The sequence below is a fragment of the Phycomyces blakesleeanus genome (assembly GCF_001638985.1).
Source record: "Phycomyces blakesleeanus NRRL 1555(-) unplaced genomic scaffold PHYBLscaffold_11, whole genome shotgun sequence".
Lineage (NCBI taxonomy): Eukaryota > Fungi > Mucoromycota > Mucoromycetes > Mucorales > Phycomycetaceae > Phycomyces > Phycomyces blakesleeanus.
In genome coordinates, this window is record NW_017265144.1 from 419,307 (window position 1) to 445,178 (window position 25,872).

The 25,872-nt window shown below is 37.1% G+C and overlaps 5 protein-coding genes across 5 annotated transcripts; 3 read left to right on the forward strand and 2 right to left on the reverse strand.

Moving 5' to 3' along the window:
- Nucleotides 1-394: 394 nt before the first annotated feature.
- On the forward strand, nucleotides 395-7,921 carry PHYBLDRAFT_145656 (hypothetical protein; the record flags this gene model as incomplete). The annotated part of the gene is made up of 1 exon (XM_018431506.1): nucleotides 395-7,921. One exon carries the CDS (start codon nucleotides 395-397, stop codon nucleotides 7,919-7,921), a length of 7,527 nt encoding a protein of 2,508 aa, XP_018291293.1.
- Nucleotides 7,922-8,399: 478 nt separating this feature from the next.
- On the reverse strand, nucleotides 8,400-9,627 carry PHYBLDRAFT_21238 (hypothetical protein; the record flags this gene model as incomplete). Its single annotated transcript, XM_018439755.1, has 5 exons — nucleotides 8,400-8,695; nucleotides 8,801-8,881; nucleotides 8,955-9,045; nucleotides 9,128-9,300; nucleotides 9,441-9,627. 5 exons carry the CDS (start codon nucleotides 9,625-9,627, stop codon nucleotides 8,400-8,402), a joined length of 828 nt encoding a protein of 275 aa, XP_018291294.1.
- A 498-nt stretch (nucleotides 9,628-10,125) lies between these two features.
- Nucleotides 10,126-14,256, forward strand: PHYBLDRAFT_155422 (hypothetical protein; the record flags this gene model as incomplete). Its single annotated transcript, XM_018433401.1, has 17 exons — nucleotides 10,126-10,130; nucleotides 10,342-10,441; nucleotides 10,596-10,673; nucleotides 10,957-11,286; nucleotides 11,350-11,466; nucleotides 11,707-11,830; nucleotides 11,931-12,027; nucleotides 12,118-12,173; nucleotides 12,240-12,391; nucleotides 12,479-12,692; nucleotides 12,749-12,818; nucleotides 12,878-13,049; nucleotides 13,169-13,354; nucleotides 13,430-13,522; nucleotides 13,623-13,766; nucleotides 13,830-13,973; nucleotides 14,035-14,256. The coding sequence occupies 17 exons, from the start codon at nucleotides 10,126-10,128 to the stop codon at nucleotides 14,254-14,256; spliced, it is 2,304 nt and encodes a 767-aa protein (XP_018291295.1).
- Nucleotides 14,257-15,347: 1,091 nt separating this feature from the next.
- On the reverse strand, nucleotides 15,348-17,936 carry PHYBLDRAFT_168609 (hypothetical protein; the record flags this gene model as incomplete). Its single annotated transcript, XM_018435903.1, has 9 exons — nucleotides 15,348-16,342; nucleotides 16,409-16,511; nucleotides 16,583-16,725; nucleotides 16,806-16,912; nucleotides 17,046-17,083; nucleotides 17,258-17,407; nucleotides 17,507-17,567; nucleotides 17,676-17,806; nucleotides 17,892-17,936. The coding sequence occupies 9 exons, from the start codon at nucleotides 17,934-17,936 to the stop codon at nucleotides 15,348-15,350; spliced, it is 1,773 nt and encodes a 590-aa protein (XP_018291296.1).
- Nucleotides 17,937-20,968: 3,032 nt separating this feature from the next.
- PHYBLDRAFT_65858 (hypothetical protein) lies at nucleotides 20,969-25,109 on the forward strand (the record flags this gene model as incomplete). Its single annotated transcript, XM_018441545.1, has 10 exons — nucleotides 20,969-21,397; nucleotides 21,569-22,021; nucleotides 22,114-22,491; nucleotides 22,607-22,781; nucleotides 22,848-22,979; nucleotides 23,101-23,224; nucleotides 23,374-23,480; nucleotides 23,589-24,206; nucleotides 24,407-24,719; nucleotides 25,067-25,109. The coding sequence occupies 10 exons, from the start codon at nucleotides 20,969-20,971 to the stop codon at nucleotides 25,107-25,109; spliced, it is 2,772 nt and encodes a 923-aa protein (XP_018291297.1).
- Between the last annotated feature and the right edge of the window lie 763 nt (nucleotides 25,110-25,872).

The window sequence follows — 25,872 nt, forward strand, 5'->3', positions numbered from 1 at the left end:
AAATAAACAAGAGACCTCAGCTAGAAATGTCTAACGCTTCCTTTTTATAATCAGTTCATAGATAAGGCTCGATTTCTTTTTTATCTTTCTGTCTGCTTAATTTGCCAATTTTTTTTTCTTAAGCACGGGGAGCGCCATACACAAACAGATAAGATGCAGGTTAATGATTTGCCACGCGGGAAACGGTGATCTCACGTGACACAAAATAGTGCTAATGAGAGGACAATGGCAGTGCTTTCACATTTACGCTTTTACCAGCCCGCACCACTCCTCACTTAACGTATGTGGCAATGTTTTTCTGTATTTCCGTATTATTATTATTTGCTTTCAAGAAAATTATTGTGCTTGAAAGAGTCCTCTAATAGATATCTCTATTTCCCTGGATCTGCTAGATATGTCTAGCTACGATGCACAATCGTCGTCCTCTATGCAACCCGATTCTCCAGACGATGCGTCTCCTCCAACTAGTAAATACAGCAGCACACCGGTGATTGAGTTAGTAGACGTACATGGAAGAATAACCCTGGACAATGTCTACCGGAATGGACTCCATTCTCTCCGGCAACTGAAAATACGCAATTTATCAGAATGTCCTGTTCTTGTGAAGATGCGTTCTAATCTACGCAATCAGATCGCTTTTCAGCTCAAAAACGAAAATATTGCAGACTTTTCAGAATCAGATCTCCAAGGGATTGCCACAAATACGGTCGATTGGTCTCGAGCTAAGCTTTCTGACGCCTGCCATTTTAACCAGCTCTTTAATTATGTCAAGCACATAGACCAGTTAGAACTTGGTCCTTTCTCTTCCCACACATTCATTCTTGCATTTTTACCAGAAGCAAACCCTTCACACACAGGAGCACGAGAAGAAGAGGCCGATAGCTCTGGACATGACACTGGCTACGGCCACGAAGCAGCAGAAGACGAAGATTCATACGAGCAATTTAATGTAACAGGCAGTCTCTTCTTCTTTGGCTACCGGCTTCCTGATTACAACAGCACCGACATAACTGCACGCATTGATACTCAACAAGACAACCTAATAACTACAGCAATGGCTGACTACCAGCTGTCGATCAAGTTCAGGGCAAGTGTGTGCCAGTCTGTACTTTGGACAGATGTGGCAGAAACTGGTATAAATTTCGAAGACTGCATGCTCGGAGAGACATATTACAAGGATATTGTTATTCAGAACAAGAGTGAAATCGAGCTCTATTGGCTACTGAATACTGTTGACCTATCGAATCTTAACCAAGAAGGATGGCTATATTTCTCAGATGCAGATACAAACCAACCCCTTGTCAATTGTCCAATTCAGAGCTACTCAAACAAACGCATCCGTTTAGCATTTATGCCAAAAGAAGTCGGGGAATTCAATTATGACTTGCAGTTAGAGAACGCAAACGATTCTAGAAACGTAGTTCAGACAAAGATACATGCCACAGTACGCTCCGTAATGCACAAAGAGTCTCTAACTGTCAGTAGCGGCACACTATTAGACTTTGGCGACTGTATTTCAGGGCAATGGGCAGTTCAACAGATCGTATTGAATAATGTGAGCGAATCATTAGTCGAGGTGCGATTTCTACCCGAAGGTGCCGAGATCATGTTTGATATTAAGTCTACATTGGACCCATCAGAAGATAATCAAAACAACCTTGCATCATCGGCAACCGAAACTTCAGACATGAAGATGAAACGCTTAGGACGGAACTATGACAGGGACAGTAGCACCAGAAGTATATACACTACTCCCACGGCAACTGTAGCTAGCGCAAGCGAAATTTCAGGACCAAACAGCGAAGTCAGCTCACGCTCCTCCTCGCCTACTCCTTCTATGCAGGGAATGTATGCAAATGACCGAGAGGGATCGAGTTCACCAGTATCCAGAGATCTCGCCCCGAATTCTAGGTCGCACACACCGCCAATGCGTTCCTCTACAATAGATACCGTAACCAGCACAGGTGACGAGTCTGACGTCGATATGGGGTTGCAACTTATGGGATCGCATAATATGTTTACAAACACAAATTATGACCTACCTGCACCTGCGCTGAGCAGTGCAGAGAGCTATACAAGGATAGAGGATCTTTTGTTAAAGCCAGGTCATGAAAGAGTCATTCAAGTATCATATAGACCTCAGAAAGACTCTTCTATCAATGATTTCAACGCAGGACAGTTAATTCGACGAAACTTTCGTATCGCACTTGAGTATGGTACCTACAGAAGCTCAGAGCCAAAAGAAAGGAAGGCGATTCAGTGTAAAGCAAGAACATGTACTTCTTTTGTCGAAGTTATCCCAAAAGAAATCAACTTTGGAGATACTGATGTGGGAACACTCAAATCACTTCCTATCAATATCTTTAACCGCTCAGATATTATGGCGCGTGTCGAGCTACAATTTACTTCCAAAGTGCTCAATTGTTTGCGAGGCGAAATCACAATACCACCACGTAACTATGTTGAGTTGAAATTGGATTTATACCCACGAAAGGTGAACCCTGAGTACCGAAAACAAATCACGTTGGTGAACTACTTGAATAGTGACAATGATCAGATTATCGAAGTTCAGAGTACAAATATTGACAAAAATCGAGTAACGTTTCATTCACTGTTCTATCGTATCCTTACGGCGACCGGTGCCAACTTCTTAGATTTTGGGTCGATTGCACTCAACACTCCATCTATTAGAACATTTACAATTGAGAATATCCGTGACAAACTACTTACTCTTGAGATTTCATCTTCAATGCCAGACGATATTATGGTCTACACTAAGAGGAAGCGGATTGGAAATAGTCTTGTAAAAAAGCCGATTACTAAACCCCTGATAAATACTGTATTAAAGAGTAATACTAAGCAGCAGCACGCCGTAAAACCGGGAGCCTCAGCTGTGGTTGGAACGCGTCATACTGCGGACACCAAGAAGGACACTCTTTTGATGCGTCGTGTCCGTCCTTCACACCAAATTCGCGCTGATCACGCTCTTGCCGCAACGGCATATCTCGACCTGGCCACATCTCCTTTACTTCACACACTTCACGCCCGTCGGAAATGGGTGGTCCATTCGCATGTCGAAAAAGCCAAGATTTCCCAGGAGACACATGGAATGCGTCACAAGGCATATCGTATTTCGCGCATTAGTTCTGAGAGTGAGGGAGGCACAAACAAGCCGTTACAAGGAGGGTACACAGGCCAAAATACAACGGATACCGCAAATTTAAAGAACAAGCCTAGTCCAATTAAGCATGTTGATTCTTTTGAGACCATACACGAAAAAACCAAGAAGCCGATGGGTATAACTGCAGCAAGGTACAAATCGAGGAAGAATCTAGATTGGTCTGATATAGCAGGCAAATCTCGTGTCCCATTTGAAGATCTTATCTCTGTACTTGAGCATGGCTCCAAGGCCACCCCACCCTTATTTCCAAAACAATCAGCAGAGGAACAATTCGTGCGTCATCAGCTGGCTTGGAGACGAGAACTAGACAGATTGATAGAGAAGGGTGATCTCGTACCTGCGATGCTAGTCCAGGTTGAGCCACAGGGCGAGGAAGAAGTTGTGATCGTATTTACGCCAAAGGGTAATACGAAACCTCACGTACATACAGCGCCTAAAAAACAAGATGGCCGAATATTCTTACGACTGATTGATTTTGACCGAAACATGGAGCAAACCGAGTTTGAGAACTTGATGGATCTTGACAACTCTCTTATTCCTGTACGTGAGGTGATTGTACGTGCTCAGCTCTGTCGATCAGTTATGGACTTGGGTCAAAAGAATATCAACTTTGGTATTGTAGAGCGGAATGAAAGACATGCAAAGTCTATTGTACTTCACAACAGAAGTGAAACCCCATTACTTTATGCTATTCGTAAATCCGGTTCAATTGCCTCTGGTGACATTGAGCTGGGAGTTGGACGATATGGTGTAGTACGAGCGTTTGGCAAGCGTGAAATTGAGTTTGTTTTCGAGCCTACCCTGCCTGGCACGTTTTTAGAACGATTGGTAGTAGAGAACATATGTGACCGGACCAATAATCAAGTTCTTTCACTGAAAGCAATGGTTCGTAAACCATCCACGTTCTTCATCAAGTCAATGGAATTGGCCTTTGGCCCCTGCTTAGCCGACCAAGGCTGTCAGCGAATTGAAACAATCGTTTTGACCAATACTAACAAGCAGTCGAGATTATTTGAAGTACGAGTGGATCCTAATGAGGTTATTTTTGGCCCTTATTTCGGCGAATTTGACTTTGTGGTTGAAGATGACGACGCCAACACAATTTCGAAAGAAGCCGAAGAAGAAATTGAGAATCTAGAGCAGAAACTTAAAATTGCACGTCGCAAGAAACAGGTTGACAAAGTGAAGAAGTACATCAAAAAACTGGCCAAGTTAAAAAATATCGATGTTTTGGATACAGATGAAACCGCAAGTGAAGATACGACAGATGTCACAGACTTCCCGGAGCCAAAATCAGCCATCGAAAAACCAGAGACTGAAGAAGCTTCTACATCAGTAGCAACCAAGGAAAGTGCCATCATATTTAAAAAGACATCCGAAAGTGTAGTCTTCCCACTTGACTCCCACGCCACAAAGACCATTTCCGTTCGATTCAAGGCCGTGACACGACCTTTTCAACCAGAATATACATTACTTGAAGAAGAAGAAACCGCGAAATTGCCTATTCGAGGCCGTATTTTAGCTCACGAATATAAAAATACCGATGTTTGCAAGAGCATTGTCTACACTGCCACAGTCTGTGCTGACCAGGCATCATACACAGATGCACTGGCAGCAGATACAATGAGCAACACCACAACAGTTCCAACAACAGCCCAAGAAGATTCTTCAACTGCGTTTAATGAAGATAAGCATGGTGTAACTACCAACAATTCCACCAAAGATACCCTGTCGAGGGACACAAGCAAACCCGAGACCCTTATTCTTGAGCGCAATTTCTTTGATGGAGGTAAAATCGAAGTTGACCAGAGATCAACATTCTATGTCAAGGTGTCAAACACTTCGGACGAGCCATTGGAATACAAACTTGTCATCGGAAACAAAGAAAAGAAGTTCTTCAAGACAGAAACACCCACACCTTTGGCACCTCACGAAACTCGCAAGGTTATGTTCGAAATCTTACCGACCACGGTCGGAAAACGTCTTTATAAATTCTCGCTCCGAAACCGCCAAACGGGAAGCATCCAATACTTTACACTCCAATGTCTTGTACACCACCGACGTTATCTTTCATTCCCTTCATTGTTGGAAGATACACAAGATGTCCTGGACCTCGGCTACTCGTATGTAGATCCTGGAAGCAAATACTCACAAGTCACGCCTCTTCTCGTAAAGAACATATCAGACCAGGACCTATACATCACTTGTCAGAGTAACCTGTCTCATCAGGTTCTGATATTTATGGACGAAACAGGCGAGCGTGGACTTGTGGAGCAGATGCCTTTCAAGCGAGATAGTATGACTACAATCTGGGTCGCTGTTCAACCAAATTTACTGACAGGGTATCTGGGAAGTACCGCAAACGAATGTCGTGAGTTAGTAGGTGGTATCAAGTTCTCAATCTTTACACAAGACAACAATGCACCCGAAGAGAACGACGAGTCAGAATTACTGTTGATGCTAAACCAGACCGTCAAGTTTACTTCCATTATCGGCCAGTCGCATTTAGAGATATCTGACCGTATCATTAATCTTGGTTACTCGGATCTATTGAACGAGGAGTTCTATGGGGCGTTCACAATCAAGAACAAGTCTGGTCAGCTTCCGCTGGACTATGAAGTAGAATGTGCCAGCGGAAACGTAGTCCTGGATAGACGCGGCGGCACCCTGATGGGTTGGAAAGGATCAAAAACAAGACCATCTGACACTGGATACCTTGATGAAAAGCAACGTCGAACGTCTTATGCGGATGACACTACAATAGGCTCACTCGCACAGATTACCTTTCGCATATATACCCATTGTTACGGTCTGTTGAATGAGAAATTGATTGTGACCAACAAGCACAATAGTCAAGAGGTGTTTGAGATTGATATCCGTCTTTTCGTGGACAACAAGAAACTCGACGCCTGGTCACCAAACTTCGGAAAGCTTCTTCAGCACACTTCTGTTGATGAACTAGTCGACCACTCTGATCATCGCGAGGCACATCCTTTACCTGTCGTCAAATGGGAGAGTATCTATATCTGCCCATCTCCTCATCGATCAATGGAACACGGTGTATCGGTTCCTTTACTCCAGGTTATGGATCTCCCAGTTGAGGAAGGAAAGCGCTTTTACATGAGAGAGATCGAAGTTGCCAATGCATCCGGCTATCCCATGCAGCTTGTTGTTCTAAGTGATGTAGACATCACCGCCGGTTGGGTAGCTGACGAAGACAAGATTAGAGAGGTGTATGCACCTGCCCAGGGCGTATTCTTACAGCGCAGTGGGCAGCTTACGCTCCAACCTGGACAGCGTATGCGAGTCAGATTACAGTGCCCATCTGCCGAGAGACTGGACGAAGACGGTCGCTCGCTAGCGCTTCAAGGCAGAAGTGGATCACTCAAGGGTATGTTGCTTATATACGATCTGAGACAACAACTTGAGATGCTGGCTATGGAGATCGAGGCTCTTTTCTGTGTATCCTTGGCTGAATTGGAGGTGGATCGAATTGACCTTGGGAAGATCGGGCACACTACATCCTGGAAACCTACCAAATTCAAGTTTACTATCCGTAACGTAGCTGATGTACCGGTTATATACGATCTCGAAGCACCTGAATTCATTGACTTTATTCCACTGGACAAGAACGGAATGTCTCTTTCAGAGAAAAAACTCTACATTCCTTCTCGGAAGTCCCAAACGATTGAAGGTACAGTAGATCCTCGACGCATGCCCGATCAGACCTCTGGACAGAACAGATTTGATGTCCGGATTGCCAACCAACGGAACAACAGCAACACCATGGTCTTGCGTCTGAAAACGTTTATGACAGTATTTGAGCTGGAATTCGAGCGGCTGACGCACGGTGAACTGGTCCTACCTACTCTTCACCACCCATTTAGTGTTCAGAACGTACCGTGTGACAATTGGTTTACGATTCGCAACAAGACAGATGACGATATCCGCTTCGAGATTGGTGCCGACATGTCTCCTGACCTCGAGAGTTATGTCAAGGTTGATGTTGTTTCACGCTACACCAATTCGCCACTCAAGGGAAGCATAGCACTCAGTCCACAGGGCACTATCGAAGTGCGCGTGAGAGCTTCTCCAAACGAAACATCACGCCTACCTCGCGATCGACCTGATCTGACAGACCCTGCAGGTATCATATTGGCCAAGTTGTGGGTGACAACCAGACCAACTCAAGAAGATGATGAGATGGATGAAGACAGTAAGGTGCGCGAGGTGATTCCACTTCGGGCAGTATTGGTGGAAACTCCTACATTCTCCCTAAGTGAACGCCGCCTGGACTTCAAGTTAGACACATATTATAGAGAAAAGGAAGGCGATGGAGAAAGACAGGGGAGCAAGGATGAGTTAAAGATTGTCGAGGTCAAGGAGAAGTCCAAGGATGACCCACACTTACCACCACTGCCGCATGCCGAGTACCAATGTGTGCCATCCAGTTGCCCGCTTACTTTGGTCAACCATGCTTCCAAAACTCCTTTGCGGTTCAAGCTTACTCTGGAAGGACCGGCTGAATTCTTTGCTAATGATATCGTCAAGATCACTCCATTGGCCGAAGATGGAACGGGTATTGTTGAACCAGGTAGTACGTTGACACTTTCGGTGAGCATTGTCAATCCAAACAGCATCCCTGGCCAATTCAAACTTCATGTCGATGATCTTGATGCGCTGAGTGAAAGCAGGCAGACGGCCTCTATATTTGTAACTGAAATTGTTTGGGATCTATAACACCATTGGAACAACACACACACACACACATACACACATACACACATACATACATACACTCACAAACACACATACGCACCCACACACACACACACACACACCCACACACCCACACACCCAAACACACAAACGCACAAACGCACAAACGCACACAAACAAGCAAAGAGGATATCTATACCATTACCACCCAATCAACCCTTTCTAATTTTACAATATCCTATAAAGCCAAACAAGAGAAGCAAAAATAATAAAGATTTTTTTGTTTGTTTGCCAAACCCAAGCCTTAATATAAGTATTAAAATGAAATATAAAGATAAAGAAGTATCAGCTTTTATTATTGTTATTGTTATTGTTATTATTATTATACACCGAACGGAAGTGCAATGTTCATCAAGGGAAAAAAAAGAAGAATATAGACAAAAAAAAGCAATATCCATTTGATTTGCTCTCTAAGACGATTTGTATATTACTTTGTCGATTACTTTCTGGCAAAGGTAACCTTCATGACATGCTCGGGATCGAATGTATGGTTGGCCAATTCGGTCTTGACAATCGAAGCCTGCATCTCGTTTGTGTATTCGACGAAAGCAATACCCTTTTTGGTAGGGATCATACGAACTTCAATGAAACCAGGGAAGCGCTGGAAGAGCTCCACAAGCTGATTGTGTTCGATATCCTCGGGCAAGTTTTGCAAGAAGAGAATAGAGTTGGGAGGCAAGTATTCGTCGGGAATATGTTGTCCAGAAGAGAAGGTGTTGTTGCTGGGAGGAGGAACTTTTTTTGGTTTTTTGGTTTTTGGTTTTAAAGAATAATAATAAAAGTATTAAGCATCTAGTGGTAGTAGTATATATATATGTATACTGGTTGTTGAAAACTTACTGGATCCAGCAGGGGCAAATGTAGGCTTGTGAGATCCAGGTAATGGGAGATTTCTGACTTCCTCTATAAATACCAAATACACTCATGGATCAGTCCTTCTGTCACTAATACAATAGTCCCTTTTCCCTTTTGTTTTATTTTCTTCTTTTCTTACCCTTTCTCTCTAAGCGTCTCTTATAATGGTCAGGATAGTCTCCATCTGCTTTGGCATGAACATCCGATCGGTTGCGGGCATATTGAACAACCTACATATAATACACAACGCACCCCCATTTATAAACATGTGTACATCTATTTGACAGTATATATATATATATATATACTTACCAACGGCTTTCCATAGAGTGTAAAGTGCTGTAATTCCTTGATGGATTTTGTTGCACTTTCCTCATCAGGAAAAGCAACAAAAGCTTGACCACGCATACGAATGTTGCCATGAGCCACAACATCCAAAACCTCACCATATTGTTTAAACAAGGTACGAAGTGTGTTTTTCAAAACTAATTAATTAACAAAAAACAATTAAATATATAAAAGAGAAAAAGAAAATTGAGATATTTGGATCGTTATGATAATAATAATAATAATAATAATAATAATTACGCGATTAACTTTTTTTTTCTTTGTTAAATAAATTTACCATCGATCTTCACGTCTTCATTAAGATTGCTCACGTATACAGTTCTGCTAGGGACTTTGTTGAGAGGCTGCTTGTTTACTGGAATACCAGGAACAGATGCCTGCAATTGGGCTACAACAGGAACACTTGGGTTCAATGAACCTACAGGAGGACCAAAGTTTTGATGTCCTGGTGGACCGTGACCCATGGGTCCGCCACCTTGAGGTGGTCCACCTCCCATGGGTAACATAAAACCTGGAGGAGGATTTCCACCAGGTCCGAAATGATGAGGTCCTTGTCCAGATGGCATTTGAGACATGATGCTTAAATGTTTATATTTTTTATATTATTTCTTTAAAAAGAAAAAGAAAAGAAACGAAAAAAAAACTACATAATATATATGTGTGTGTGTGGTTAAGGTGTGCCACGTGTCACGTGATTTTTTTTTTCTCTTTTCACTTTTGGACTTTCAAGAATTAAGAAAATGTTCTGCACACACATACACAGAGAGAGACACACACAAAAAGTCTTAAATATTTGATTACAGAAACTTTCATAGTCCTTTCAATTGATTATACAAAACGCATTCCGATCCCACAATTTTTTTTTATTGAAAAAAAGAAAGAAAGAGGATCTTTCTGCTTGTATCAATTCATTTCTTTCTACTTCTTTACATATACATATATAACGAAGAATCCAACTCATCATGATGTACGCGTGATTCCTTAAATCTATATATATCTATATATATATCTATATATATTTATTAGAAATTACATAATTGAAATTTGTACATTCTACAAAAAAAAAAGAAAAAAAAAAAGATAGGATGGATTGGCTTTTATGCATTTACTTTTCTTTTCTTTTTTCTTTCTCTTTTATTCATTAAAGATAAGCTTATATACTGTAAACTTTGTGATAGATTCAACATTGACGATCTCGTCGTCCATTTTCCGTATGATAAAATCTATCCAGAACAATATCAATACATGTGCGATTTGAAGAAATCATTGGATGCTCAGGCAAGTTTAGTGTTTGCCAATGTGAACCTCCCATCCCATTGTCTTGCATAAAAAATATATATACAATTCCATTCGTCCTGAAAAAATAATTATGAAATAAATTTATATACATGTATGTATATAAATATAAATATATAAATATAATGTTGAGCAGGGTCATTGCTTACTTGAGATGCCTTCTGGCACAGGCAAGACCGTATCCCTCCTGTCATTGATTGTTGCCTACCAAATGGTGCGTAATGTGTAATGTGTAGTATTAGTAATAATCCTACGCATGTCTGTAGTGTACAAATTCTGTTCTTACAAATATTGAATCTATCAAACAATCTAATTTAATTTAACTTAATTTAATCAATCAATCGATCGATTGACAAGTATAATGATAATAGTAATAATAACGTTCTTTTCTCTCTCTCTCTCTCTCTTTTTCTTTATATATATATATATATTATTTTTACATTGTATAAATATCTATAATCATATATATATACTGGTGTGTGTGTGTATGTTTAAAGCAATACCCAGAAAATCATCGTAAATTGGTATATTGTTCACGTACTGTACCTGAAATCGAAAAGGCATTGGCGGAACTCAAGCACTTGATGGATTACAGAGAAAAGGAAGGATTGGTAGACGATTTCTTTGGATTGGGTCTGACAAGTCGAAAGAACCTGTGTCTTCATCCAGTCGTTTCCAAAGAAAAGAAAGGAAAGGCTGTGGATGCAAAATGTAGAAACATGACCGCAAGTTGGGTTCGTGCAAAGGCAGGAAAACTTGGAAAAGACCAGGGACCTTCGAACGCAATGGAAGTAGACACTGATGTCGAATTGTGCAGCTTTTATGAAGTAAGAGACATAGCCCAAAATAAAGTAAATAACAAATGTATTAACACTTGTTTTTCTTTGTAGCAATTGGAGTCTACAAAGGTACCAAAACCGATTCCCAATGGTGTCTACACTCTAGAGGATTTAAAAGAATATTGCGCAAAAATGAATTTTTGTCCATACTACCTTGCAAGGCGCGCAGTAAGTTTCTTTTCTCTCTTTTTTTAATTTTTTTTTCTATATTTTATAATTATTATTCTTCAAAATTATCATTACCATTACCATTATACATTATACATTATGTATATGTATATGTATATATGTGAATGTATTTATATCTTTGTCAGGGTGTGTGGGTGTGTGAAATGTGAAATATGTATTATGTATCATAATAATAACAATAATAAAACCACCTAAAAAAACTACCAAAAAACAAAAAAGATACCATTTGCCAATGTCGTGATATATTCCTACCATTACATGCTAGATCCAAAGGTAGCTGAATTGGTATCAAGAGAACTATCCAAGGATTGTGTGGTTGTATTTGATGAAGCACACAACATTGGTAAGCCAAAAATAATATATTTTTAGTAAACAGATAGATAGCTTAACAAAGTCTCACACTTTTCCTACCCTTCTTCTTCTTCTTTTTTGATTTTATTTAGACAATGTGTGCATTGAATCCCTCAGTCTTGACCTCACAAGACCCATGCTAGATGCAGGAGCAAGAAGTATTGGCATTTTGTCGGATAGGATTGATGAGTAAGAAAATAACATATCTTCAAAAAAAAGGGAGAGATGAACAAGAACAAAAAGGTTATGATGACTGATATTTTAATACTCGCATTATAGGATAAAAAGAACAGATGCTCAAAAATTGAAGAATGAGTATTCAAAACTAGTAGAAGGTTTGTTTTGTTTTGTTTTGAGCATACATTCATTTATTTATTTTATTTAATTTAATTTGAAATCAGGGTTAATCAATGCAAGTGCCGCACGGGATGAAGATACGTTCATGGCAAACCCTATATTACCAGACGATCTGTTAAAAGAAGCGATTCCGGGTAACATTAGAAGGGCAGAACACTTTGTGGCCTTTTTACGGCGTTTCATTGAATACCTTAAAGTGAGACATAGCCCTAAAGATAATAATAATAATTGATAATTAACTATTGTAATTAATAACTATAACATTTCCTCTGCTTCTTTCTAGACTCGTTTACGTGTAATGCATGTAATCGCTGAAACACCTGTTTCATTCTTACAACATTTGAAAGACGTTACTTACATTGAACGCAAGCCACTACAATTCTGTGCCGAACGACTCACAAGTCTGGTTAGAACTCTTGAATTGACAGATCTTGATCATTTCTCCAGTCTGCAGAAGATTGCAGCATTTGCCACCCTAGTAGCAACCTATGATAAAGGTATATCAACTTCACTTTTAAACAAGTAGCTCACTAAAGGTATTATGTGTGTATAGGCTTCCTATTAATTTTAGAGCCATTTGAAACCGAAACAGCCACGGTTCCAAATCCTGTCTTGCATTTCACGTAAGAAGGAGAATGTTATTTTCTTTCTTTCTTTATTTATTTATTTTGATTGAATGTAGATGTTTGGACGCATCTATAGCAATTAAACCCGTATTTGACCGGTTCAGTACTGTGGTTATTACTTCCGGAACCTTGTCCCCCTTGGACATGTACCCCAAGATGCTCAATTTTGAAGCAGTTGTCCAAGAAAGTTATACCATGACACTGAGCCGAAATTGTTTCCTTCCGATGGTAAATCATGCCAAGAATATTATTACTGTTATAGCAATAGCAATAAAAATAAAAATAAAAATATTAATAATATTAATATTTGATTTTTTTTTTAAAAAAAAACAAACAAAAAAAAACAGGTTATTACCCGTGGTTCTGATCAAGTGGCCGTAAGCTCCAAATTTGAGGTGCGCAATGATCCTGCTGTGGTTCGAAACTTTGGTCAAATTATGGTGGAATTTTCAAAGATCGTACCAGATGGAATTGTTTGCTTTTTTCCTAGTTATCTTTACATGGAGCAGATTGTATCCATGTGGAACGATATGGTAAGGTTCAATATTTTAGGATCATAAGCTTTTTTTTCTCTTCTAAATCTAATTCTATATATATATATTTGGTAGGGTATCCTTAATGAAGCGTGGAAACATAAGCTCATCTTTGTAGAAACACCCGACTCTGCTGAAACTAGTCTGGCATTGGCCAATTATAGAAAAGTAAGAAGGGGGAAAAATAATTGAATATATATACTCGTGAGATATAGATGATGTTGTATGGTTTAATGGTTTAATGCTTAATGCTTATTATCATTATTAGGCCTGTGATAATGGACGAGGTGCGATTCTCTTGTCTGTTGCACGAGGAAAAGTATCAGAGGGTATTGATTTCGATCACCATTATGGACGAGCTGTGCTTATGTTTGGTATCCCATACCAATACACAGAGTCTCGTATTTTAAAGGTTGGTTTTGAAAGATAAAACAATAGATTATGTGTATTGAACATTTCCTTTTTTTTTTGGTAGGCTCGCTTAGAATATCTGAGAGATAACCATCACATTAGAGAAAACGATTTCCTGACATTTGATGCTATGAGACATGCAGCACAGTGCGTCGGAAGAGTTTTGAGAGGAAAGACAGATTATGGTCTAATGGTGTTTGCAGACAAGGTATGTACTGTAAAGAAAGAATCAAACGATAGTTATGTTAATATTCTGTAAATTTCATTAGCGATTTGCACGAGCAGACAAGAGAGCAAAGCTGCCCAAATGGATTAACCAGTATGTAACAGATGCGTCTACCAATCTATCAACAGATATGGCACTTGTTATTGCCAAGAAGTTCTTGAGAACCATGGCTCAACCGTTCGAGACTACACAGAGTGGAGTTTCTTTGTGGACTCTAAAGGACATTGAGGCCAGACAGAAAAAGATTGCAAGTAATCCAAACTAAATCAAATTATATATATTCATTCTTTACACATTGTGATTTCTATTTGTGGTAGTATAATTCCAATAAATTCTTAATTGAAACAACAAAAAACAAAAATCACATAATTTTAATTCTGTCAAATTTAATTAATTAATTAAGAAATAAACAAATAAACAAACATAAATGCATGAGGTTATTTTATTTTATTTTATTTATTTGGTTGTAATTATTTTTGATAAAACAGGTTACTGAAATTCTTTATGGATATGTAATTATGCGCAGTACCTGTAATAAAACCCACATTAAGATATCATTTTTGAAATCTGCCTTGATATTAATTTTGTTTTTTGTTTTTTTTTGTCTTGCTTATTTGTTTTGTCTTGCTTGGTTGCTTGGTTACTTATTTGTTTATTTTGCTAGTCTTATTTAGATAACTAAATAACTAAAAATTCAATAGATCCTGATTATCTTTTTCTACACCAGGGCTCTTTTATGCTTCTTTTCTTGCATTCTTATTTAATCTTATTTTGTGTGGCAAAATGATAATACTATTTTATTTTATTTTTAATTTAAATAGCAACCCTATCTAAAATAGATACGATTATTATTACCATTATTATTTTTGGGGTACCTCTTTATTATATTATCTTATATTATATTATATTATATTATTTGGCGTAACCAGACAAAGTCAATCCGACTTCCGAGCCTTTTCTTTTATTATCATTTATTTAATTATTGGATTTTTTGGCTTAAAATCTCGTGTAGTATACTGTGTTATTAAACACAAAATGTATATTTGTGAAATTTTTAATTTATTAATTTTATTACAAAAAAAAACAAAAAACAAAGATAGAGAAAATAAGAATTGGACTACTTTATACATATTATTATTATCAATATTATCAATATTATTAGTGTTATTATTATTATTATTATTATTATTATTATTATTATTAGTATTAGTATTAATATTAGTATTAGTTAATTTTACTAAGCAAGCAAGTAAGTAAGTAAGTAAGTAAAGAATATATATATATATATATTTAAGGTTCTGTTGTTGATGTTGCTATCAAGAGGTCCAGGAAAACAAAAAACAAAAAAGTTTTTTTTTAAACAGATCTTCGACCAGGACTTGGGGGTGCGAATTGTCGATATCTTTCATTGTAGACTCCCCGAGGTATTCCATTAGGGACTTGGTGGAAAGGTTGATTATAGGCTTGGCCATCGATTTGCTCTAGGGCTTGAGCATACGTTTGAGGAATATATTGGCGATAGGGTTGACGAGGAATTTGGGAGAACACTTGGTCTGAACTTTGATAAAAGATCATAGGATAGGCTCGAAGGGAACTTTGATCATAAACGCGGGGAAGAGGTTGATCAAAGGGACGTTGAAGTGCCGGATGAGAGGTTTGGCCAGAGGTTTGGCCAGAGCTGGGACGAGGGCAGCGATTACATATACCGTGTGAGCTACGGCGTGAGCTACGGCGTGAGCTACGGTGAGAGCTACGGCGAGAGCTACAGTGTGAGCTACAGTGTGAGCAATGGGGAGAATTGGATCCAGAGTTGCGGGGAACGATCAAGGGATTGTCGGGACGAGACCTAGTTAAAGTCCTTAATCCTTCTAATGCAAAACGCATGTGCTCCGGACAGACGCAATATTGATAACTAGCACTGCAAAGATGAGACGCTATGCCGGCATGCAGAGAGTATCTCGCATAACGTCTGTAATCGCGTGAATCAGGATCCAGTTCATCGGTTCCGGGCTTACACATACTACGCATCTCTGGTGGGACCGGATAACGAATGGCGAAACTCTTGATAGTGTCATAGTGCACTCTATATTTTTCCTTGGTACACCCGCAGAGCATTGGTAGACAGCCGACATTGATCCATGGGTTGATTGCAAAATTAACACTCTCGGAGCAATTGAAGTCGAGGTTGTAGCCATAATGATAGGAATACGGAAAGGTGATCAAGAACTCGCCTTCGTGTTGAACGCACTTATTGACCGGGATACTGTGGTCTGCCAAGCGCCGAGGTGACATGACAGCGGCTCTGTGGCGTAAAAATGACTTGCATTTATCTTTCATTTCAGGAAATGTTTCTAAAGTACATTATTAGTAAAATATATAAAACATTTAAACATAATAATAATAATACTAAAACTTACTGCCCATAATAATCTCGAAGCTCATAAATCTGCCAGGAGGAATGGCATACCACTGCTTGGAGGCTCCAATATGAAGGTAATTGATAGAGTACAAATTCAAATGCTATTTTATAGATTTATTTTTTTATTAGTAAGTAATATATATATATATATGTATGTTTGTGTTGTACTTACTTCAAGATGCCAGGCAAAAGTTGACTTCCACATACCAAATGCGAGATGGGGTTCGGTGAGCGGTGGGATTGACACCTTTTTATCACGCAGGATACCATCAAGGTCATTGAGATTCCAACCTTTCGCATGTGCATTGAATAGAGCTATAGAATATAATATATTAGAAAAAATAAAATAAAATAAAATAAAATAAAATAAAATAAATATATTTGTTGTTGCTTACATTTGCTAGGACTCTTTCCACAGTATGGAGTCGTGTCTTTCAAACGATGCCAATAGTTTATCTCCATTTCCCTGTAGTATTCAGTGTTGTAATGACCTTTGGGCACGCTATTAAAATTATTATTATTATAATATATATATATATATATAAATGTGGATTAATAATACAAGAGTTAGTCAATCGCATTAAAAACAAAACAAAAAAGTTTTGTTCTGACGTTATTTTTATTTCATGACATACATATTGGATCCAAATGTACTTGGGAATTGGTTGCTGGGCTTATAGATTTAATATGCAAAATAAAGAGATTGATTCATAATGACGAGTGTATGAGTAAAATTGTTTGATGGAAGAGCAGTAAGAGTAATATGTTTGACATTTTTTTTTTTAATTTTTTTTTTTTAATTTTTTGCATGAATAAGACCTATTATTTGCTCGGAATTTGGTCTTACATTTTTCTCTCGATCTTCATTCGGGAGAATATTAGGCGGGCGATGTTCTTTCTCTTGACAAAGACTAAGCCATTCACCAAGAGTGTAGTCCTTTTCATTCGAAAGAAGCTCCTGTTTGCAGATTTCATTTGTTCCTATGAAAGATTGGATCTATAACCCACCAAGAAAGAAAAAAAAACAAGTGAATGAGCAATGACTCTTTAAATTTTGTATGTGTGTATATCTATTGTGATAAGCCAATGGACTTACTGGAGGTTGCTCGACCTTAAGATGATCAAGAGACTGGTTTGAGGCATCAAATTCGTCCTTCCTGTAGATCAACAAACAAACAAACAAATAAATAAATAATTTATTTTAAATAAGAATACTATATGTATTTAAAAGATAAATGTAAAATAAAAAGAAAAAAAAATCTTACCATTCTTTGGGTGGGATTACTTTAACCATGCCTGCCTCTCGACCATACCTTTCAATATCAAGGATAAACTTGCGAAAGTCCTTGAATTGTTCCATGGTTGGGCGAAAGATAGGAACCTTACCACCATTTTCCTAATAGCAAAAAAAAACAAAAAACAAAAATTATTACAAGGCAATAGAAACAAAGAAAGAATTCTTTTTTGGATAAAATCCTAACCTGATCATAATATTCAGAAGGAGTAATACGGTTTGCTGGCATCATTATAGGTAAAGTTTAGGGTCTTATGGTTCCGAAAAAGAGAAGGAGGGATGTAAGCTTTTATGAAATTGAAATAATAACAAAAAAGCAATAAACAAAAGAAAGGGATATACATTAACAACAGCCCTAATATACTCTCTCTATTTTTTTTTGTTTTTTTTTTTTGCATAATTAAAATCAAAGCGGAGAGATCTGTAATATGTAATGTATATTATTTTATGCTGTATAGATATATGTATATATGTATATATGTATGTATACATGTATGTATTTATGTAGGTAGATGTGTATGTATGAAAATTAGGGAGATCAAAGATGTGCCTTTGATTGGTTGATTTAGACGTCAATGCACAGTTTCCTTTTTTGCTACCCGTGATTTTTTTTTTCTTTTTAAAAAAAATTGTCATGGTGATAAAAAAAAATGAATTTCAATTTTTATTTTTTTATTTTAAATGTTTCCATGGTGACAAATTATGTTTGAATTCAAAAAAGAATAAAAATAAATAATGATAATAACGATAATGATAGCTACACACACATATGTAATTGAATTGATCGAGACCTCTCTCTCTCTCTTTCTCTTTAACAAGACTTATATTGATTAGGTCTAGGACCAATATTTGTAATAGTATAGAAGAAAATAAGTTGGATACAAAAGAAAATATTAGCTTGACTGAATATCAAATGTGTTGTACACATTTAATTTCTAGTTTATCTTGCCTCTTTTTTTTGTTTTCCTTCTTGATTTCTGTTTGGGTTCTTTCTTTCGGGATTTGGATTAATATATCCATCACCTCGGTTGAAGGAATAATATAAAATAGAAATATATAACTTTTGTATATAGGGTTCAATTGGATTTTATTTTAGTGTGTAAATAATTCAACGATTCTTTTTGTTGTTTTGGGATGATTTTTACTAGTATTATTCACCTAGAAAAACAAAAACAAATATATATATATATAATCTTGTTTCAAATGTTTCAATTCAGAGTATAAAGGGTAGATAGGAAGATATAGATTGTTCAATTTTGGGATACTTTATTGTTATTTATTGTTATTTGGTTCTTTTTGGCTATTTAATTGATTGAAGCTTCTTTATTGCGGAGAAATAGAAAGGGCGAGCCATGCTGAGTTCAGAAGACAAGGTAACTCGAATAAAGGGGGCAGGGTACACTAGTCTGGATTGTCTAAAGTATGAATATTTATATATTTATATTTATATTTGTGTGTGAAGATGTAAGGTTTTGCACATACTTATTTATCTATGTAGCTAATTCTTAAGCAATGTCTTTATCTGATTTTATCATACAAGGCATTCTGATAAATCCAATTGTTGAAAAGAAAGGTTGTTCTTTGAATGAACTAGAGTATATACCAATAGTAAAGAAGTACTATTGGTATTTAGTCTGTTGATAAATGAATAATAAGCACACAAACATTTATCTATATTTATTTGTATTTTTTGTGTTTCTGTACTACTTCTTTCACTTGAGGCTGCACATGTACGATTGCCAATGATTCTCCCGCCAAAATAAAATATAAAATATAAAATTTATTTTTATATAAAAAAAAAAGAAAAAAAAAAGACAAATAGACCGAGAAGGCATAATTAATAAAAATAATAATAAAATAATAATGACCTGTACCTTTTTTTTTCTCTTTTTTTCTTTTTCTCTCTTCTCTACTCTACTCCTCCTCTTTCTCCTCTTATCTTCTTCTTCTTCTTCTATCTTCTCCTTCTTCATCTTCTTTATCGTTTGCTTCTTAATTTTTTTTCTGCTTAGGGAAAAGAAAGCAAAAATAAAAAAAAAGTCATGCACAAAAATATATATCAATTCTAGTCATGATCACCACACCATTATCTCAGTCAACGATATCATCAACTCAAACATCATTTTCGTCAACACCGACGGCCGTAGTATCCCAACCACCAAAGAAGAAAGAACCCTGCCGACCGACTCGAATTCCAAAAGCACCACACCTCAAATCACCAAACGCCTTTTTTTCTCTCTGCTCTTCTGCAAGTGCTCAGTTTCTCGAAAGACGTCCATCGACCGCAAATATGAGCATGAGTACAGACGCCAGCAAATCACGAAAACGTAGTCTGGGACACATGTTCTGGAGACAGAGAACTGTCAGTAGCGCACTGCCCCCTCCGTCTCTAAACGAGTCCAGATCGTCCTCAACCATCAGCAGTCTTGAAGACCGCTCGCTGTCCTGCCCATCAATCAGCACCATCGTGCCAAATTTCCAATCTAGGCCAAATTCACCAGTAAGGCACAGTCTGGAGATGTCCTCAAAACGAAATGGGATGGTCTTGGGTACAGATCCATCACTGACCGAATACAAGGTAAGCCAGAGGTAGTTTTTTTTTTTTTTTTAACAAAATCACAATCATAGATAATTATTATTATTTTATATATACATATATATATAATCCACAACACTTTCAATCCATCTTTTCTTCTTCTTTTATTTCACTCCCCCCTTTTTATATATATATATATATATATATATATATCTCTTTATCCCCCCTCCTCCTCCTCTTCTTCCCCTTTTATTTCATTTTATATATATATATATATATATATATATATACATTTTGTTTAAAACATATATTGATAAAGACATAAACAGCCTTTTCTTCTTCTTCTTCTTCTTCTTCTTCTTCTTTTCGCCTCCTTCTTTACTTGACATATGTCATTTACATTGCTCCCTTATTTACAATTACAATTACAATTATAAACAAGCCATTTTACTGTATACACATAATAATACTATAAAAATAAAATATAACAGGATCCACACCTATACTACCTCTCCAGCCCAATGTCAAAATCTACTGTCACAACCACCAGTAACCACAGTAACCACAGTAACCACAGTAACCACAGCAGCCTCACTACCGATACCCCTCAATACACCCTCTCATCACTTGCGCATTCCCACTCTGGTTGCTATACCGACCACGACGATATCTTTTCATCATATACAGACGATTTCTCACACTCTCTTATCAATCCAACAACAAGCAGCATGTCCTGCTCTGCCACTAACAACAATACTATTAATGGCAGTGGTTGTACAACCAAAAATCCTAGTACTAATGGTCTCTTGCCATTCTCGCTCACTAGCTCCTCTCTATCGTATCTCTCAATAACCCCTTCACCACCACCCCTTGGCAATATCTATTCCACAAACCATCCTCCCACAATAGAAGAGTGCCGCGAATGGATTACCGAACACTGCCACCAACTGGTCGAAGCACTTTCCCCAACCACCCAGCCACTGGCACGCTCACAACAGGAAATGACAACATTACTCCATAGCGTTCGGATCCTGCTTGATGCAATGGATCAAACCAACCCAGTCCCCAAACAAGAACTCCAAAAGATCCAGTCTAGGTTTGATACCTTGAAGACCACGACCACAGAAAAGTTAGATTCGGAAACAATGCGCGAAATGGTAAAAAATATATATATATAAAAGATACTTTTCTTTTTCTTTTTCTTTTTTTACCTTTATTGCTTTAACCTTTTTGTACACACATATATATATATATATATATCTAAAAAAAATATTACGATAATCAATTGATCAAAAACCAATATCTATTTTACCTGTCTGTGTCTGTAGATTATGGCTATTCAGGACATATGCCAAACACCTTATCAACCAACTTCATTTGTCACAATACGCGGCGATACCCTCTTGTCTTTTACTCTCGAGCCACCTCACATCATTGCCAACCCACTCACAGCACACGACTATACAACTCTCTGGCCAGACCAGATTGATCCAAAGGCAACCTGGTTTCGACAACATTTTGTTGGCAAGGCTTATATAACCTTGATTGGACCAATGTCCTCAATTTCTGGAGATCAATCATTGAGTCTATTACAGCAACAACAGCCACAACAACAACAGCAGCAAAGAAAAAAATCACTCAATAATAGTAGTAATGTACCAGATGAAACATATGGTATAATTTCTATCGTACGAGAAATGGCAAAGGAATTTGCTGGACTAGGAAACAAGTCAGCCTCAATTCTAGGAGCCCAATTCCGCATTATCTTACGTGGTGGAAAGGTAAAAAAATAAAAATAAAATAAAAAAAAATAAGATTGATATCACAAACACATAATTACTATTATCTTTTTTATATATATATAATCTAAAAGACATTCACAACATCTCAACACATTGTACATGAGAAATTGGCAAAGGATACCCAAACTCACCTAGAATCCATTGGTGCTGGACATACTCTGGATAGTATCAATACAGAGCAAAAAAAGAGCCGGTCCCTTCGAAACCTTTCATCTTCTCCTAATACCAATAGTAATACCAGCAGCAGCAGCAGCAGCAGCAGCAGCAGTAGTAGTAGTAGTGGTTCATTTGGAAACCTCAATTCAACTATTCAGGCAAACCGGCTGATGCGTGCTGCAATATTGTCGGTTTGTCCTGATTTGGATTTACGCCTTTTTAAAGAACTTTCTGCAGAATCAACAAGTTCGATGAAGTTGGAAGATGATCTCTTGCGGTTTGATGAAATAGGGGTAAGCGCAATTATACAAATAGAGTAAGCCATACATATAAAAAAATTTACACTTGTTTTGTACTTGATATATATATTTTTAAAAATAATCTCCTTTAATTTTTATTTTATTTTAGATCCCAAAGAGGTACAAGTTTGGTGTATTGAATGTGTGCGATGGTCAGACAACAGAAGAAGAATGGTTTTCAAATACTGGTTTATCTGAACCACTCGAAGAATTTCTGGATTTGCTTGGTACTCGTGTAGCACTACTAGAATATGATGGATATACAGCAGGACTCGACATCAAAAGTAAGTAAGAAAAAAAATGGTTTTGTTTGTTGGTTGGTTTATTTACCTATAGATATATAATCTTAGCTGGTGAATCTGGAGATACCTCCTATGTGTCTCGCTGGAGAGAACATGATATTATGTTTCATGTAGCACCACTCATGCCTTTACGCAAAAATGATAAGCAACAAGTCCACCGAAAGCGTTACATCGGAAATGGTAAGAATTAAACAATTACAAATCATAATTATGATTTACAATTACAATTACAATTACAATTACAATTATGATAATAAGAAACAAAAAAGAAAGGTTTATTGATTATTGCTGTTATTACCAGACGTTGCTTGTGTAGTGTTTGTGGAAGGGAATCAGGCATTCGATCCCACATCTATTCGGTCCCAGTTCTTGCATATTTTTGTACTTGTCCACCCTGAAATAGCGTTTGGAAAACCATGTTGGAGGTAAGACAACAACAACAAAAAAGAAAGAATACGATAGACAGAATATGTCTATTTGTATGCTGTGTATATGTGTACAAAGCAAAACGAAAAGAGTATATGAATAGTGAACACAAACGCATGATTTGAATTTTTATTTTTATTTCATTTAGAGTGCAAGTCATTCGCAAGCATAATGTGGTTGAGTTTGGTCCAATGCTCCCAAGTCCACCCTTGTTTTTTGACAAGGAAGAACTGGCCGGATTTATTACATTGAAACGTGAGTAAATGATCTAATAAGATATGTGAATTGAATCGATTTACGCTTAAAGAAAAAAAACAAAAAAAAAAGAAATTAAATTTTACATTTTACATTTTTTTTAAATAGTCATTAATGGTGAAAATGCCGCATTAAAGTCAGAAAAATTTTCCGTTCCCAACACAAAAGCACGGACTGGTATCCTAAAGACGCTTGTTGATTCTGGTATCTCCACCCCGACTCACGTACCTCCTCAGTCCTCAAATAACAACAACAACAACAATAATTTTCATCATCATTTGAGCCGAACCCCAAAGGACGACAGTGTGTTTCTGGCAAAATATGTCCAGAGAAACAGCCATGAAGCCTATGAACGCCCAAAACCACCTCACATCGAACGGTCCTCGACAATGGTTCCTTCCGACAGCAGCAATCTTTGGAAATTACAGATGGTCGAACGAACCTTTTCAGGGCGGGTCTCACCAACTCCACCACAACCTTCTCCTTCTCGTTCAAGTTTATTTCAGGAATTAAAAAGCCTCGGAAAGCGGCGTAACCATAACAACAACACTAATAATAATAATATTATTAATAATAATAATAACAATACTGGATCATCAAAAGAAACTACCACAACTACAACCACAACCACAACAGAGTCATCACCTGTCACCAAAAAAGAGGGTCAGCCCAAATCAGTCCCACGTCACTCGAAGAGCAGCCTCACTGAGGGTGTGGACAAAAAGGGTAAGTTACAGCATGTCTACTTTAAACTACAATAAAATAATATATATATGTAAAAAGGGGGAATATTTTTCTTTTATTAAATAATAGTGTTAGTATTAGTAATGGTAGTTAATGTACATCCTAAAATATATACCAAAAAATTTTTTTTTTTTCTTTGAATTTCATCTTGTCTACTTCTTTACTAACAAATACATTTATAGTGAATTCAAAGGAAACAGCAAGCCATGAACTTCGACCAAGACAAGCAAGCCGTAGAACTACAGCTACAGCTACAACTACAATTGCCTCTCAATCAACTCCGCCAAAGAGCGTCTTGCAAGCCTCTCAGCCCAATATCATTAGTACCATCCTAAGCCGAACTCCTCCTAACCACAACCAGAGCGCCCATGTCAAGTCTCACCATGAGGTTAGTTCGGTAGCAAATGTTATCGAGCACCCCCCTGGCCGTCAGTCAAGGCCAATCTCCTTGACTGAGTCACTTGCATCCACACCTCTTTACACCGCTTCAAGAAAGTAACCTTATATATAAAAGAATCTCCAAAACAACAACAAGAACAACAAGAACAATCCCTCCAAGTCCCTTCCTTCTCTTTATTGTTTTGACCATTTTTCTTTTCTTTTCTTACTGTTTGACATTCACCTTATTCATCTTACCTTACCTTACCTTACCTTACCTCAGTTCAGTTCAGTTCAGTTTCACCTTGTCTCATCTCATATCACCTCATATCACCTCATATCACCTCAGCTCCATTTCCTTATATAGTTTCTCTCTCTCTCTATTTTTTTTGTATTAATATTTTATTCTTATTTTATATTTTTATATATTATATTATATATATATATATATTTTACATATATAGATTATTCAATATGTTTTTTTTTGTATATGTTAAAAATATATAAAATAATAATATTAACCAAGCAAAGCAAAGCAAAAGGTTCAATGTGAACAATCCTTTCATTTATTCTTTTTTCTTTCTTTTCTTTCTTTTCTTTACCCTTTACTATTATTATTACTATCTTTCCTACTCTTCTTTTGTTAAACCAGCAGTAACTGTACCCTGTCTTTTTCTTCTTCTTTTTTTTTGCGCTGAGCGTTCAAAAGTCAAGCCTTTTTTTTTTTAAATAAATAAATAAATAAAATAAAATAAAGGGTCCAATGTTTCAATTGTTGAATCAATCACCAAAGAAAGAGAAAGAGAAAGAAAGATATATAGAGTGAGTGAGGGAAGCATAGTAATTAAGGTGTATCAAAAGAAAATAATAATTAATTTAAAGAATAAAAAAAAAAAGTACAAGAAATATTTAAATTAGGGCCATCATCACAATCATTCATTCATTCTATCTTTCTCCAAATTGAGAAGCAATATCCTCAAGTCTAAAGAAGTAAGAAAAAAAATAGATCAATAAATAAAGTCATCATTGTATTAAATATATAGATATATATATATTTACCTTTCGGTTCTTTCTCTGGAAAAGGCTACTTCTTCTCGTATGGCTTTTAAGATCAGAGCCAGATCTACCTGCAATGAATCATATTTCTCTTGGATTTCCTTGCGTTTTTCTGCCTCGGCCGCCATGGATTGAATGTTTTGACTTAGTTTGCTCTCTACCTCTGTCAGTCTATTTTCGGCCACACGACGACTCTTGGATTGTTCTTCTAATT